The following is a 16,569-nucleotide window of genomic DNA, read 5'->3' on the forward strand; positions in this document are numbered from 1 at the left end:
ATGCAGGCCACCACCTTTGACCTGGAAGTCGTTCTCTGTCATCCTAGAGCAGCCTCCCACAACCTGGTGCCCTCCAGATGTGTTGGTCTACAGTTCCCATCACTTCCAGATGGTATGATCTAACATTACCCAATCATACTTTTGAAATGGTATTTGGGGTGGGGTGGGGCAGAGGCTAGGCATAGCTGGCTGGGGGGTGCTGGGAGGTGTAGTCCAACACGTCTGGAGGGCACCCGGCTGAAGAAAGCTGGCTTGGAGGGTTCTGTTTCTGCTCTTCTATATAGGGCCACCAGGTGGCAGCATTGAGAGGCGGCCGGGCTCTTGAAGGGAAGACGATCTTCATTTCTTTAAATTACACTAATCTCCTGTCTTTCTAGTGAAATGCCCAAGGTGGCTTTGGACCACAGAGCGTGGTGCTCAGTCCATGTTCACAGTGGCTTACCTCCCTGCTGCTTCTAGAATGTTCCCACAAGTAGGGCATGATGGCAAGAACAGCTGCCTGGTGTCCGTGGGTATGTCGCCTTTGCCCATTTAGCTACCCGGCCGCGTCACAGAGCAATTGCCCATGGCCATGGAGGAGTCACTGCTCCTCATCATGGCATCACAGAAACCTCCGTGTTCAGGTGCCATCTACCTCTGAAAGGTAGTTAGGGGGCTGCTCTTCTGTTTTTATGAAGTCCTTTGCAGATTCGGCTACAGCGTGGACTATCTCAGCCCCACCCCCAAACCAGGCCATGATACATTTGGCCAGAGAATCAAGGGCCCCTGGGAGGCTGCAAGCCCTGCCAGGAAGGGGGAGACCAGCCTAGCCCCATATATCAGCCAGGGAGGGAGCAGTGGCAGGTAGCTTGTTTCGCCCTCCCCTGCCAGAAAGAACCCCTATAGGGACTCTGAACCTAACAGCGGGTGCTTAAGCTGTCCTTTTTTTCTCCTCCCTCCAAACCCCTTTTCCTTTTGTGTCATGTCTTTTAGATTGTAAGCTGTTCTGGGAGCGTTTGAGGGCTGAAGAGCGAGGTAAAAACACTGTAAATAAATACAATAAAATACATTTGGTAGTATTTAAAGTGGCACAGGATGTTTCATTGCTTAACAGGGCATTTATAACCATTGCTGAGCCCTGCTGGCAGTGGGGAAACCCAGCACAAGAGAGTCCTTGGTCTATTTATTTATTACATTTCTATACTGCCCCATAGCCAAAGCTCTCTGGGTGGTTTACAAAAGTTAAAACATTAAAATGCAATATACAATGTTTAAAAACCATTTACATAAAAGCACACAGACAATATACACAAACAACATATAACTAAAAACAACTTTGAACTAAAAACAGTTTAACAAAGAACCATAAAAACAAGACAGCTTGAAAACAACACCGCTGAAAAACAGTATGCAATATACAAGAGTCGGCACAAGGGACAAGAGTTCTCAGGGGAGTCCCGCTGGAATAATAGAGCCTTTAATTCCTGCTTGAAGACCTCCGTTGAGGTCAGCAGGCGCATTTCGACCGGCAGGTCACCCCACAGCTGTGGGGCAGCAAAGGAGAAGGTCCTCTTGCCCGTGGCTGCCAGTCTCATGTTAGGCAGCCGCAGCAGAGAGCCCGCGGAGGACCTTGGGTGACGGACCGGGAGGTAAGGGGGGAGGCGCCCCCTAAGGTGCCTTGGACCTAGACCATGCAAGGCTTTAGAAGTAAGAAGCAGCACTTTATGTTTTGCTCGGAAACAAATTGGCAGCCAGTGTAAAGATTTTAAAACCGGTGTAATATGGTCTCCCCAGGGTGTCCCAGAGACCAACCTGGCTGCCATGTTTTGTACCAGCTGAAGTTTCCGAACTAAATATACAGTCAGCCCCAAGTGCAACGCATTGCAGAAATCATGCCTAGAGGTTACCAGCGCGTGCACCACCATTACCAGGTCCACATGTTCCAGGAATGGGCGTAGCTGGCATATCAGCTGAAGCTGATAACAGGCACTTCTCACTGTTGCCTCCACCTGGGAGCAGGGTTGGGTCAAGGAGCACCGCCAAGCTACGGACCTGCTCCTTCAGGAGTGCAACCCCATCCAGAACTGGTTGACATACTTTAATACCCAAATTAGGACCCTTCACAGTGAGCACCTCTGTGTTGCCTGGATTCAACTTCAGCTTGTTCTCCCTCATCCAGCCCATTACCAACTTCAGGCAGTCCTTCAGAGGAGTCCTGCCTTCCTTGGATAGAGATGATAAGGAGAAATAGATCTGGGTGCCATCAGCATACTGATAACAGTCAGCCCTAAACCTGATGATCTCTCCCAGCGGTTTCATGTAGATATTGAACAACATCGGGGATAAAATGGAGCCCTGAGGGACTCCACACAATAGTTCCTTTTTCGAGGAACAACTATCCCCGAGCAACCCCATCTGGAACTGTCCTGAGAGAAAGGAGTGGAACCACTGCAGAGTAGTGCCCCCAACCCCCAGCTCCCTGAGGCGATCCAGAAGGATGGTCGAATGGTGCTGAGAGATCCAAAAGAATCAACAGGGGTGCACTTGCCCTATTGACTCCCAGGCAAAGATCATCCACCAAGGCGACCATGGCAGTCTCAACTCTGTATCCCGCTCTGAAGCCAGTTTGAAATGGGTCCAGGTAATCAGTTTCATCCAAGACTGCTTGGAGTTGAATGGACACCCCCTTCTCGATTACCTTGCCCAAAAATGATGAATTACTTACTGGCCTATAATTATTGAAATCCAGGGGGTCAAGGGAAGCCTTCTTCAGAAGCGTTCTAACAATTCCTTCTTTTAGACACAATGGAAAATTACCTTCCTTAGGGAGGCATTACTCATATTCAGCAAGAATTGCTTTACCATCTCCTCTCCCTCGACTACAAGCCAGGATGGGCAGGGATCGAGAGGGCAGGTTGCTTTTTTGACCAAACCAAGCAGTTTGTCCACATCATCAGCAGGCACAAGCTGAAAATGATCCAATGTAATCGTGCAAGCAGAGTTGCTGGACACCTCACTGTGGATTTCTGCCCCCATGACAGTGTCCAAGTCAGCTCGTATCTGAGAGGTTTTATCCGCAAGAAACCTAATCACAACGAGCTACCGAAGGTTCTAAGACCGGATTCAATGTGTGTGGGTGTGGGGGGGCGCTGACTCAGTTCCCTAACCAACCTGAACAGCTCAGCTGGGCACGAGTTTGCGGATGCGATATGCACAGAGTAGAAAGCTCTCTTCGCTGCACATATCGCCACCCCGTAGGTCTTCAAATGATCCCTATGATGTATCTTGTTGGATTCAAGTCGAGTTCTCCGCCATCGACGCTCCAGTCGTCGTCCTTGCCGCTTCAGCTCCCTCAGTTCTTCTGTAAACCACAGAGCTTGTTTGGAAGCAGGTAGGAGAGGCCGTCTAGGAGTGACCATGTCAATAACCCTGGTCAGATCTTCATCCCACATGGAGACCAGGGACTCGACAGGGTCGGCGGCAGCACCAGCCAAGAACCCCCCCAAGGCATTTTGGAATCGCAGTGGATCCATCAGCCTTTGGGGGCAAACCATCTTAACTGGTCCTCCACCCCTGCAGAGGCAGATAGTAAGCATGATACCAGCCCTGACCAGGGAGCGATCCCTCCATGACAACATCTAAAAGCTTGATCTAGTGTCCCTCACCCGGCACTGCAAGCACTCCCTGATGACTCTCCTCTTCTGAAGTAATTTGGGCAGGATTCAGTTCAGGTCATCATCCCCATGTTCTCTTGACTGGCCCATCCTGGCTTCCCTGCTGTCTCTCCTGTGTCACACCCTGGGTCCATCTAGCCCAGTATTGCCAACACAGACTGGCAGCTGCAGCTCTCCGGGGTTTCAGGCAGGAGACTTTCCTAGCCCTGCCTGGAAATGCTGCTGGAGATCAAACCGGGGACCTCCTGCGTGCCAAGCAGGGGCTCTGCCGCTATGCTGGCGGGGGGATTATGGGAGTTGTAGTTCAGGACATTTGGAGGGCACCAGGTTGGAGAAGGCCGCTCTAAGGCCCTGTTGGGCTGTTGGAGACTCGAGGCCACACGTGCTTCCCGTCCATGCCTTCGCTTGTGATCACAACACCGGGATGCCTGCCTGGGCCACATGAACCACCGGCAGAGGGCAGGGGCAGTGCAGACTGTTTGCCCACAAACGCCAGGCGTGCCAAGCTCAGGTTTAGTAAACACGCCTGCGTGGCACCCAAAACAGCACCAGGAGGCTGGCTGGGCCGGATTCTCTTCTCTGGGACCACCTCCTCAGGGGAAGCGGAGGCAGCAGCACGGGGAGATGGTTTGTATCGGAAAGGGCAGTGTATAGATGCTGGTTAAGAACTCCATCTCCGGAAAAGGTGAGGAACCCGGCGCCATGGCCCTCTGGGCCCTCGGCTGGTGCATGTGCAGAGCCCAGTGGGAGGAGCTGAAGCCTAGTTTGCTCTGGGCCTGCTTGTGACTCTCTGTCTAAGCCATCGGTGCACCGTGGAGGCAACGCTGGCTTGCCTTGGTCAGGGAGACCTGGCGAGCCAGACAGTGACCACTTGCATGCATGGAGGGCCATGCCGAAGGGGCCGCGGTGGCTTAGTGGTTAAGATGCTGAACTGCAGACTGGAAGGTCAGCAGGACAGCAGTTCGAGACCCGAGTGCCGCGTGACGGAGTGAGCTCCCATCTTCAGTCCCAGCTCCTGCCAACCTAGCAGTTCGAAAGCAAGAAACTGCAAGTAGATAAATAGGTACCGCCTCGGCGGGAAAGGTAACAGTGTTCCGTGCACCTCGGTGTTCAGTCATGCCGGCCACATGACCATGGAAGCGTCTTCGGACAGCGCTGGCTCTTCGGCTTAGAAATGGAGATGAGCACCACACCCTAGAGTCGGACACGACTGGTTGGGGACACCTTTACCTTTTTTAGGGCCATGCCGGGTCAGACCAAAGGGGGCTCCTCTCGCCCATCATCCTGTCCCCACAGGGGCCAAGCAGATGCCCCCATGGGAGCCCACAAGCAGGCTGTACGCACCAGAGCACCCTCAGGTTTACATTCCCCAGTGACAGATATTGAGAGGCACCCTACCTCTGATCCTGGAGGGAATGTATCGCCATCAGGACCAGCAGACGCTGATAGCCTGACCCTCCATGAATTGGTCTAATTCCTTTTTAAAGCCAGCAATTCTTGTGGCCATCACTACGTCATGTGGCAATGAGTTCCACAAGTTAACGATCCCTTTCCTAGTCCTGATGACTCTGTGCTGCCTCCAGTATCAGAGGCAGTATGCCTGTGTACACCAGTTGCTGGGGAACATGTTGCACTCCTGTCCTGCTTGTGGGTTTCCTGTGGGCAGCTGGTCGGCCACTGTGTGAGCAGAATGCTGGACTAGATGGACCCTTGGTCTGATCCAGCATCAGGGCTCTTCTTACATTCTTATGTCCTCACAGGGCTGTTGTGAAGATAAAATGGAGGTCTGCTACCTTGAGCTCTTTGGAGGAAGACCAGGATAGAAATGTAACAGAGACATAATATCTTAGAAGAGGTATCCCCCTCTGCCTCCCGGGGGGAAGTGGAATGAGATGGCCCTTGCAGTGTGCTGTTTGTCATTTCAAACAGTAAATTAAAAACAACCACGATGCTGCCTGGTTAACTGGGGTGGGGGTGGGGGATATTAATCAGTATTAATGGTTTTTCATGTATTAATCTAGACCAGCCTTCCCTGACCTGGTAACCTCCAGATGTGTTGGGACCACAACTCCCATCACTGCCAGCCAGAGATGCAGGAAGGCTGATCAGATGATTAAAGGCTGAAATGACTGTGCTCTTCCACAGCTCCCAGTTGCCTTTAGTAGGCACTGAACAGGAGAATACCTTGGTTAGATGTCCATATATTTATTGGTGACAATTTCCAGAGGGGCAGCAGCCATCTTGCAACACCCTAAAGACGAACAAATTTAGTATGGCAGACGTTTTCTTATTAAGTCATAAGAACTTCTTTTGTCTTTAAAGTGCCACAAGATTGTTTGTTGTTTTTCAAAATCCATATAGCACAATACCTGTATTAGGTTACCTCAAAGATCACAAAAAAGTGCAAGCTTTCGAGATCTCCAGATCACCGGGCAAGATGACACAAAAAACAGGTAGGTGGGGGGATGAAATTGGGGTGGGGGGAAAGTCTGACAAGATGTCATCAGGATGTCTGCATGGTCAGACTCTTAAGACGATCTGGAGGAGGAGGGGTTGCAGACCATCAAACTGGGCTCTGTCAGGTGATGTGACAGTTTCAGGTTTCAGTGCCCTGAGGACCACTGGGAAGGAGAAAGTATCAGACAACGGTAGATCCTCCATTATTGAAAATATAAAATCAAGCTGTCAGTGCAAAACTGTCTCCATCCAAGGTGAACCAGACAGGTTCCTTGGTCGGTTTGTTCTGCCATCTCATCTAAAGACTCTCACCATGCACAGATCCTGGCTACAACATCCTGTCAGCCTCTTTTTCTCCTATCCCCCCCTGCCCTCCCACCTGCTTTTTGTAACATCTTGCCTGATGAAGAGATCTGGAGATCTCAAAAGCTGCTACATTTTTTTGTGATCTTTGAGTTAGCCTAAACAAGATCTTGCACTATATGTTTTTTGGAATTTCTCTTAGGGCCAACATGGCTGCCTTTGTGCTTTGTTGTTTTTGACATTAATGAGTGGGTACGGGGGTGGGGGTTCAATGTATAAGCCATCCCCCAAACCACTTAGGCACACACACAATCCAAAGGAAGCGATTCTGATGCTAACAAGGCTCTAATTGTTTGTCTCTCCCGATTCTACCTTGTTCGCCCCCTTGCTCTGCAAGCAAAAAATACATTTTATTAGCTCTGATTCCAGTCAATGTGTTCAACATGAGTCACGCTATGGAACTGCCATGGCCTGTCCGTTGGTGGATTCCTGTAGAATGGGGGGGCAGGTCATCACCGGTGCCCCCCAACCCAGTCGGTGGAATCACTTGGGTCTTGTCTGTTGACTTTTTCAAGGACTAGTCCAGCACTCCTGGCTGCTACTGGGGGCAGGGGTGGGCGCAAGGAGGGGGGCACAAAGCTGGTGGAGAGATAACTTATCGGGGATGAGTGTTTGGTGTAAATAATTTTCTGCCCTTTGTCTGTCCTTCGTTAATCTCGATGGCTCTTCGTTGATGATGCCTCCCAGTGCTGCCGACTGCCATTCCACCACCCCCTGACCTCCAGGGCACACCCCCCCCCCGCTCCCTGCTTGCAAATATGTAGGTCTTGGACCCTTGTACCGAGTCCCTGTTTACTCTTGGGGCAGAAGGATGTTGAAGTGGGTTGCAGACCGTGCTTTAGAATTAACACAAGGTCCCCTTCTGGCACTTTTGCATCCGGACACAAGGCAACCTTCAGCTCCCCTCCTAAACCAATCCCTCCATCCCACCCATTCATTTCCCTGATTTACCAAATCAAAAGACCACACCATTAAAATAAAAAATGAGGCGGGAGGGGGGAAGAATGGCAATTAAAAAACACACAAAACAACAAATATAACCTGAGTCATATAGGGAGTGATGAAGCCACCGCCAACAGGTCTTTCATTTCCCTTCCAGAAAAGAAGCAACAGCCCCAGATGACACAGAGAGAGAAATGTGTCCTGGTAAAGGGACTCAACAGCCACTCTTGACTGGCGATGGCCAGGCTGGCGTGCCTCTGGCCAGAGTGCCTGATTCTGTGTGCCGGGCCAGGCACGGCTTTGGCGGCCGCAGCAGCTCCCTCACGGCCGCCTCTCCTGCAGGCAGCCCCCCAACTCTGCGGCCTCCCCATCCATGGCTTGACTGCGAGGTGCTGGGGCTCCCCCCTGCCTGGAAGGCCTTGTCCCAGACCGAGGTCCAGGCTTGCAGTGCTCACTCAGGGGCAAGGGGCGCTTGGCTCATTCCTTTTTCCGGCTGCATTCAAGGCCATTTCCAGGGCTGAAATGAAGCCCGCCTCGTATTTAAGCACTTGCCTGGTCGCCACAGGTGACTCAGAATTGCCTGCAAGCACAGGCATGGGATCGCAGGCAGGTGAGTGAGCGGGTTGGCAGAGGAAGGGTGGAGCACGCCGTGCCTCCTCTGCACCCAGCATAGGAACCAAGCGGGCTCCCAGAGGAGGGAAGCCGCCGCCGCCTCCATGCCCAGCATAGAAATGCCGCAGGTTGCTGCAGACCTGATGGAGCCCCCTTGGAGGATTGAGATGAAGCCCTCAGTCCCTCCTCTGCCAGCCACCAGCAGGCTAGCAAGTGTCTGGCGGGCTAGTAAGTTCTGTGTGCTTATTTGCAAGGTTGGATTAAGCCTTCAGTTGGGCGCAGCATTTGTTGCTATTGCTCCAGTCCAGAGAACGCTGTTGCCCTGTTTGGCATTCCTCCAAGCCACGTGGAAATGGTGGGTGGAGAGGCTGCGGGGCCATACATGCTGCCCCATCCCTGACGTGTGCACATTCAGCAGGTGGCCTGCCCGCAACCAGGAGCCCTGAAGACGCAAGGCCCCCTCACAGAGAGGCTTCTGTGCACCTTGGGCCCCACACCTCCCTTCAGAACTCTGTGCTGAGCGCAGGACGGCCGGGCCGGGCCAGCCCATGCACCCGGGGGCCGCTCCATGCCCCAGTTCCTTGGAACAGGCCCTTCAGTAGGGCTTGTCTGCTGGCAGAACCAAATCATTCAGAGCAGAGCAGCCTGTGCTGGCTGAGGACTGTGGGACCTGGAGGGCAGCACACCTGGGTGGCCCCTGGCAGGGCAGGTGGGAGCAGAGGCCAAGCATGTATCAGGGGAGCCCTGCCAGAGGAGAACCAGGGTCCCGCTCCCCAGTGCCGGGGTTTTCAGGGCCCTCGGTCAAGCCCCCTTCGCGGCCCCCTCCCTCGGGGAGCCCGCCTCCCCCGCCATGGCCACCAGCTGCTCTGCTCCTCCTCCCCGCCTCGTCAGGGCTGCCTCTCGCTGGCTTGGCAGGCGGAGAGCCAGGGAGCGAGGGGGCAGCGCTGGGATCGGCTGCTGCTGCTCCTCCCACCCCCGCCGCCCCGCTGGAGCCAGAGGCAGGCGGGGAAGGGGAGCAGCAGCTCAAGAAGCTCCGGCCAGGGCCCTTGCTGGCTGTGGGCCCTCGGTGGGTGCCCAACCCAGCTGACCCTGGGCACCAGCCTGGCTTCTGGCCTTCTGGCATCCTGCTTCCCACAGCAGCTGGCCAGACGACCCGCTGGGAAGCCCAGAAGCAGGCCCTGAAGACTGACGCCGCAAACAGCGCCCCAGTTCCACCAGCTGCGTGAGGGAAGAGAGGAGCCTTGTGCCCTGCGCCAGACTGTGCCACACAGAGCCTTGGCTGGGTGCGATGTGCTGTGCGCACTCTTTGCATGAGCCGCCCTAGGAACGCCACGTTCTTGTCGCAAACACTGAAACATCATAGGCAAGTAAGGCACCACCTGCACAGCTGGGGGGAGCGTGCGGCGTCCTCTGCTCTTTGCCTGGGCCCCCCAGGGTGCTGTCTCCAGCCCATCCATCATGCTGGCAGTCCTCTGCCAACTGGCTTTGTTCAAGTGGCAGCACCGGATCTCTCTCTCTCTCTCAGATCTCGTAACTTTGCCGGCACTTTGCCGGCACCAACAAAACATATATTTGTTTAACGGAAAATGAAGTGTGCAAAACTGAGATGGACTAAGGGGTCCCGTGCTGTGTTCTCAAAGATACCATACAAAAACATCAGGCGGGGCGGGGCGGGGCGGGAGGTCCCGCAAAATAACGTATCTGGAAACACAAACAAGACACAGATGTGTCAGGGAACTTTAGAAAGTCTGGACACTCCAGTGTTTGGGGATGGGATGCATAGCAATAAAATATAGACCGATTCAAATGCTCGATATCTAAATGGGACCATGTCCTTTTCCTGGTGGCACCAAGGTACATATTCTGAAGTTAGTAATTCAAAACCCTCTTCAATGGAGTGTGACACCCACCTCCGTGAGAACAGACATGGCGGGTGACCCTCAGTGGGTATACCCAGAAGCAAGCTCCACAGTATTCACTGGGCCTTCCTGGTCAGTCTGTTTGGGGATTTCAGCCTTTGGTGCTCACCTGGCCATGCCCAGGCCCTTGCTGGCAGCTCTGAAACAGGGGCGACCCTGTCCTGGCCTGTGCTGGAGGTCAAAGGGGCCTCAGTTCTGTGTTTCAGTGGCGTAGCTACTGCTGTTTTGCTCCCTTCCTGGGGGCTGTGGGGGAGCCCCTTGATCACCTGCAACAGCTTCTAGCCTGGGGCACCTTATCACCCTTTGCCAGCCCTTGTTGCTCAAATGCAGTTCCACAGGCAGCCCTCACATTATCTGAGCTTTTGACCTCCACTTGTGTGTGAGCCTGCAGGAGGCAGGGAGAGAGGGAGGCCACAAACAAAACAGCATTTGCAGAGATCGCGATTGGGGGGGGGGGGGGAAGACATGCATGCAGCCCAGGATCTTGTGTGTGTTTGGGGTGCAGGGAGACACTATGGCACAGATAAATGCATTTTGGGAAGACTGTGTTCATGTTATGCATTTTTTTAAACATCTGGATTAATTCATCCATTCATCACACCCAGAGAATGGCCCGCATACGTCTGCTGCATGCATGGCTTTAGTCAAAGGCATCAGAATGGCTGTTCTGGATCCGGCCCAAGAGGGCCTTGCGAGTCCAGCATCCTGTTCCCACAGTGGCTATCCAGGCACCCTCATGGGAAGCCCACGAGTAGGACAGGAGCACAACAGCGCACTATTGCAATGACATCTGGGTTATCGCCCAACAACTTCTTGTGAATGACAGCTGACAAGCTAATTATCACTGTCTGTACTTGTCTGCATTTCTGTCCCCTCCGACGTTGCTGTTTACATCTCCCCCACCCCCACATCCCTGTGTAGATCAGCCAACTGGAGGTTGAAACTTCATGCATTTGATGATGTGGACGGTGTCTGCGGAAATGAATGGACCTTAAGTTAGTCATGACTAATTTAAGTCCTGTTTGTTTCAATGGGTCTATTCTACGTAGGGCTTAGGTTGGATTTTACCCTGTATGTCTGCATGTTTGTGAGCTTCAGAGATGCAGTTATTATTAATAATAAAACATTTTAATACCACCCTTTATTATATATGAAAGATAGACTGTTTTCAAAAAATATATTTTAAGCTAAACATTTCAGCTTCCACCCTATGTGTGTGTGTATATATTCTTTCTTTCTTTCTCTCCCTCTTTTTCTTTCTCTCTCCTTTCTCTTTTTCTTTCTTTCTCTTTCCTTCTTTCTCTCCCTTTCTTTTTCTTTCTCTTCCTTTTTCTTTCCTTCCTTCCTTCCTTCTCTCTCTCTCTCTCTCTCTTTCTTTCTCTCTCTCTCTCTTTCTGGCAGCCAGTGCAGCTGGAGAAGTACTGGTGTAATGTGATCTTGTTGGCCAGTCCCTGTGAACAATCTTGCTGCCCTATTTTGGACTAGCTGAAGTTTCCAGGCCATTTTCAAAGACAGCCCCATGTATAACACATTGCAGTAATCCAGATGAGGGTTATCATAGCATGGATAACTGTAGCTAGGCTATCTCTGTCCAGATAGGGGCGTAGTTGGTATACCAGCCTAAGCTGATAAAAAGTCCCTCTTTCCTATTAGGAATGGTAACCAAACACATTTAAGAAACTTTAAGCAACTCAACATATTATTTGAAGAGTGACATTTTATTCCCTTTTGCAAATAATTCTCCTTAATAAAGTCTTGATTTTTGTTCATTTTGAAAGGATGCCTCTAGTTGTGATGTTGACAATCCCACGCCCATGCCATAGGAACCAGGGTACTGAGTTTCTTTTAGGCACAGATGTATCACCCTTCTGGTGGTAGCACTTAAAGATTTTGTAGGGGAGAGGCAGCATTTCCAACTGGTGAGGTCTAATTGCTATTAAAAACTGTAGCAGTGAGTTCCATAGACCCAAGGTTCAAAGTGTCTGAAAGGACACATAGCTGGGATAACCCACGTCTTGTTCTGTCGCAAGTGGCGGTAGTGGTGGGATGCCCTATAGAGGTTCTCTCTCACACAGGTTTTAGAACCACGTTCCTTGGCTACTACAGCATCTAACCAGAACAAGCCCAGAAACACAGGATTCTATAGAACAAAACTGCCAAGATAGCACATTTTCTTCACATATCATGATATGGTGACTCTAGTCACATGCTCAGAAACTAAGCGTGACTTGGAGCATCCCTAAATGGCTATCAGTAAAGATACATCAGATCAATAATTTTAAGAAAGAATGAAAGAACCACTATGCTAGAATCTTACCAAGAAGACTTTTTAAAAATTCCCCATGGCTTTGACATTTCCACAAATTTTACATCTCTAGCCTTCCGATTACATAGTTTTTAGAAATCACTTTGGGGGAGTAATCACTCCCACACTGGAGGCCTTCAAGACGAGGCTGGACAGCCATTTGTCAGGGATGCTCTGACTTGGATTCCTGCAATGAGCAGGGGGTTGGACTCGATGGCCTTGTAGGCCCCTTCCAACCCTACTATTCTATGATTCTATGAGTAAAGGCCAGAACTACCGGAAGTACAAGCTGCGTTTCAAAGAGGCAGAGGAACTAGAGATCAAATCGCCAACATTCGCTGCATCATGGAGAAAGCAAGAGAATTCCAGAAAAACGTCTATTTCTGCTTCATTGACTACGCTAAAGCCTTTGATTGTGTGGATCACAACAAACTGTGGCAAATTCTTGAAGTGATGGGAGTACCAGACCACCTTACCTGTCTCCTGAGAAACCTGTACGAGGGCCAAGAAGCAACAGTAAGAACCAGACATGGAACAACCGAGTGGTTCAAAATTGGGAAAGGAGTACGACAAGGCTGTATATTGTCGTCCTGCTTATTTAACTTATATGCAGAGTACATCATGAGAAACGCCGGGTTGGATGAATCACAGGTCGGAATTAAGATTGCTGGGAGAATTATCAACAACCTCCGATATGCAGACGAAACCACCCTAATGGCAGAAAGCAAAGACGATCTAAAGAGCCTCTTGTTGAGGGTTCAAAAGCTGGTTTGAAACACAACACTAAAAAAACGAAGATCATGGCATCTGGCCCCATCACTTCCTGGCATATGGAAGGGGAAGAAATGGAAGCAGTGACAGATTTTACTTTCTTGGGCTCCAAGATCACCGCAGAGGGTGACTGTAGCCATGAAATTAAAAGACGCTTGCTCCTTGGGAGGAAAGCTATGGCCAACCTAGACAGCATAGTAAGAAGCAGAGACATCACCTTGCCGACAAAGGTCCGTCTAATCAAAGCTATGGTTTTCCCAGTAGTAACGTATGGCTGTGAGAGTTGGACTATAAGGAAGGCTGAGCGCCAAAGAATTGATGCCTTCGAACTGTGGTGCTGGAGAAGACTCTTATGAGTCCCCTGGACTGCAAGGAGGTCAAATCAGTCCATCCTAAAGGAAATCAACCCTGAGTGCTCATTGGAAGGACAGATCCTGAAGCTCCAATATTTTGGCCACCTAATGCGAAGAGAAAACTCCCTGGAAAAGACCCTGATGCTGGGAAAGACTGAAGGCAAAAGGAGAAGGGGACGGCAGAGGATGAGATGGCTAGATAGCATCACCGATGCAATGAATATGAACTTGAGCACGCTCCGGGAGAGAGCGCAGGACAGGAAGGCCTGGCGTGCTGTGGTCCATGGGGTCACGAAGAGTCGGACACGAGTGAACGACTGAACAACAGTTTTCTGAACGGTCTTCTGGGGCAGCCCCACATACAATGCATGTCAGTAGTCTCAGTGGGAGGTTCCTGGAGCATGGAGGATCGCCATCGCTCCGCTGTTCCTGGCTGGCCCCGAGAGGCAGAGTGCTGCTCTCGCTGGGCCCACCTCGGTCTGATCCAGCTCCTGGGGATGTTCGGGGGGGGATGAAGAGTGAGGAGAGGGGCTGTGAAACTGGAACGTGGGCGAGATTCCAGTGGGCCTACTCCCAAGGAAGTACGCACGCAGCTGCAGATCCGACCCACCACGGACCGCAGTCCAGCCGGCCGTGCGCGGCGAGGCAACGTCCGGCCGGGCGGAGGGGCCCGACAGGGCGCCCTCAGACGCCCAGGAGCGCCGCCCAGTTGCGCAGCGCCCCGCTCCCGCCCGCCGGCCGTTCCGCGCTTCACGGCATCCCCGGCACGTGGGAACAACTTCTGCCGCCCTGGTTCTCCGGACCTGCCGCAGCCGAGCGTGCGCCGCCCCGCGGCACCCCAGGCCGGCAGGGCGCAGGCGGGCCGGGCCGCCGTCCGCGGGGCGCCAGCTTGCGGGAGGCCGGCGGGGCGCGGCGCGGGGCGCGGCTCCGGGGCCTCCCCGCCCTCCGGCCTGCGGCGGAGCTGCGCGCAACTCGGGGGCGCCGCGCCGCGCTCCGCCCGCAGCGGCGCGAGAGCCGCCTCTGCGCGGGCCGCCCGCGGCGCCGAGCCCGGAGCAAAGGCCGCGCGGCGGGGAGGCGCGTGCCCGTGCGCGCCCAGGGCGCGGCGGCACGGGGCGGGGGGCGGCGGGCGCGCGCGGCGGGAGGCGGCGGCCGGGCCTTCCTCAGCCGCGCCGGCCAATGGCGGCGGGGCGGGGCGGGGCGGGCGCCCGTCTTCTGCCCGGCCCGCGCCTCCGCGCTCCGCCGCCTGCGCGTCGCCTGCCTCGCCAGCCCCGCGGAATCGCGCCTGCCGCGCCGGGGGACCAGTAAGTGCTCCGCGCCCTTCTCCTCACGGAAGAAGGAACTAAACTCTTCCATTTAACAGTAATCGGAATCCATTAACTTTTGCAATCTGAAAGCCGGCTTTGCCTTTTCCTGCCTTTGCAAGCAGCGCGAACTCGACAAAGTTCTGGTTTCCTTGGGGGCATCAAACTAGCCAATGTCGCCCCGCCCCCTTTCCACCAGCAACGGTGTTTCTCTCTCTTTTGCGCTGCTTGAGGAATCTTTTATTGCGCATTTGAAGTCAGCCACGCTTGTTTTGTGTTCACGTGTGAATATTTCTACAGCCACTTAGGCTATTAAAGAGCCATTTGTGTTTGATTTCTGGGCTGCGGCTATTCTACGCCACTTACGTTTTCCTTGTTTGGCTTTAATGCCTTGCCTATGTGATTGCTTTTTCCCTTGCCTTTAAAAAATATTATTATTATTATTATTGGTGTTGGGGAATACATTAGAGGACAAGTAATTTTTTTCCTTGGAGAGAGAGCGTCCAAAAACTTGCAACTTGAGAAGTTTAATGCAACATCCAGAGGGACATGCACCCACTTTTGCCAGAAGTGCATGGCAGTTGGCATTTTGCCTCTGAAGAAGCAGACGCTGTGTGTTAAATGTTATCTGTATATGCAGTTTTGGGATGATGCAAATATGACTCTTACTTCAGAAAGGGCTGCTCTGCTTGCTTTGGGAACCTTAAATGCACTCTTGTGCCAGTGAGTTCCTATAAATGAATTTCCCAACTGCAAACAGATTTATGAGAGAGAGAGAACTCTTAGCCTAACATTCCTCCTTCTGCGGATAAGGAAACACCTGACCTGATTCCTCTTCGTTTGTTTGTTAGGGCCACTTTTAAAAAGTTAATTTACTCTCTCTGAAATGTCATTGCAAGAAATAAATCAGTTTTTTGAGGGTGGGAGCAGAGCACATAGACTTTTTTTAGCAGCTGCCAAGTCTGCAGAGTGCAGGCAGGCACACGCACGCACAACTGCATGGAAAAAAACTGGAGTGATTGATTTTTCTTTTCCTGCTTTTTCCCTTCCTTCTCTCCACATGTGACTTTTATTAAAATCAAACTTGCAAAAGAAGGCGACTTTGTCTTGGAGCAAATAATTTCTCCTCCAATGCAAACAAGTGGGACAACTGAAGCCTTGTTGCCGGGCCGTGCTGCACTGGGGCATAAAACACATCTGCCCTTCTAGGTGTAGAGGGAGGATACTTTCTGCAGATGCCCTCAGCAGTTCTTTTTAATAATTATTATTTTAAAAAAGCTTTTGCAACCTGCTTCAGCAGAGGGCAAACTATTTTTTCTCTCCCTAGAAAGAGGAACCAGAATAATGCCCTGGCACCTGGTGTTGGTTGGACCTGAGAGACAGAAGGAAATTCAGTGGCATTCTGAGAGTTATGGATGCTTGAGGTCTTGCACCCCTGGATAATTAAGTTTTGTATTGGTGCATGTGTGTGTACAAGGAAATGAAGAGGAATAAAAGAGGCAGAATCTAGACAGTTTTCCCAAGGAGGACATGCTTTGCTGCCTGAACTTCTTGGTGCAGCTTTAAAAGAATATTTTTCCCTTTTTCAGAGTCAAAACTGTGACCCAGCTCTTCCGGAGAAACTCCTGAAGGTGGTCTCTCTTGCTGGGATTTCTTGCACTTGTACATGAGAAGAGGCTCCTTCCAGAATCGGCAAGCCCTGAAGTGAATCTCTTGTGCCCTCTGGAGTGTGTCATTTGTCTCCTGGGTACCAGTGCAGGGATCTCACTGCTACTGATCCGGTTTCTGCCTTCCTGAAGCAGAGGTGGTGGTGGGCATAGCTGCTGAAAGAGACGGTTGCGGGGGGGCAGATGAGGAGGTGCGCTCGATCACTGATCAAATCAAGGCGGCTGT

General features: G+C 52.1%; 1 protein-coding gene across 1 annotated transcript; it reads left to right on the top strand.

The window, feature by feature from the left end:
• Nucleotides 1-8,755: 8,755 nt before the first annotated feature.
• Nucleotides 8,756-16,442, top strand: LOC146343209 (uncharacterized). The gene is made up of 4 exons (XM_084808130.1): nucleotides 8,756-9,249; nucleotides 11,796-11,865; nucleotides 13,954-14,676; nucleotides 16,266-16,442. Exons 1-4 carry the CDS (start codon nucleotides 8,756-8,758, stop codon nucleotides 16,344-16,346), a joined length of 1,368 nt encoding a protein of 455 aa, XP_084664256.1. The 3' UTR covers nucleotides 16,347-16,442.
• The last annotated feature ends 127 nt before the right edge of the window (nucleotides 16,443-16,569 follow it).

This window comes from Heloderma suspectum, chromosome 6, assembly GCF_057233095.1.
Source record: "Heloderma suspectum isolate Gila_16-S chromosome 6, 16-S_ref, whole genome shotgun sequence".
In the NCBI taxonomy this organism is placed as follows: Eukaryota; Metazoa; Chordata; class Lepidosauria; order Squamata; family Helodermatidae; genus Heloderma; species Heloderma suspectum.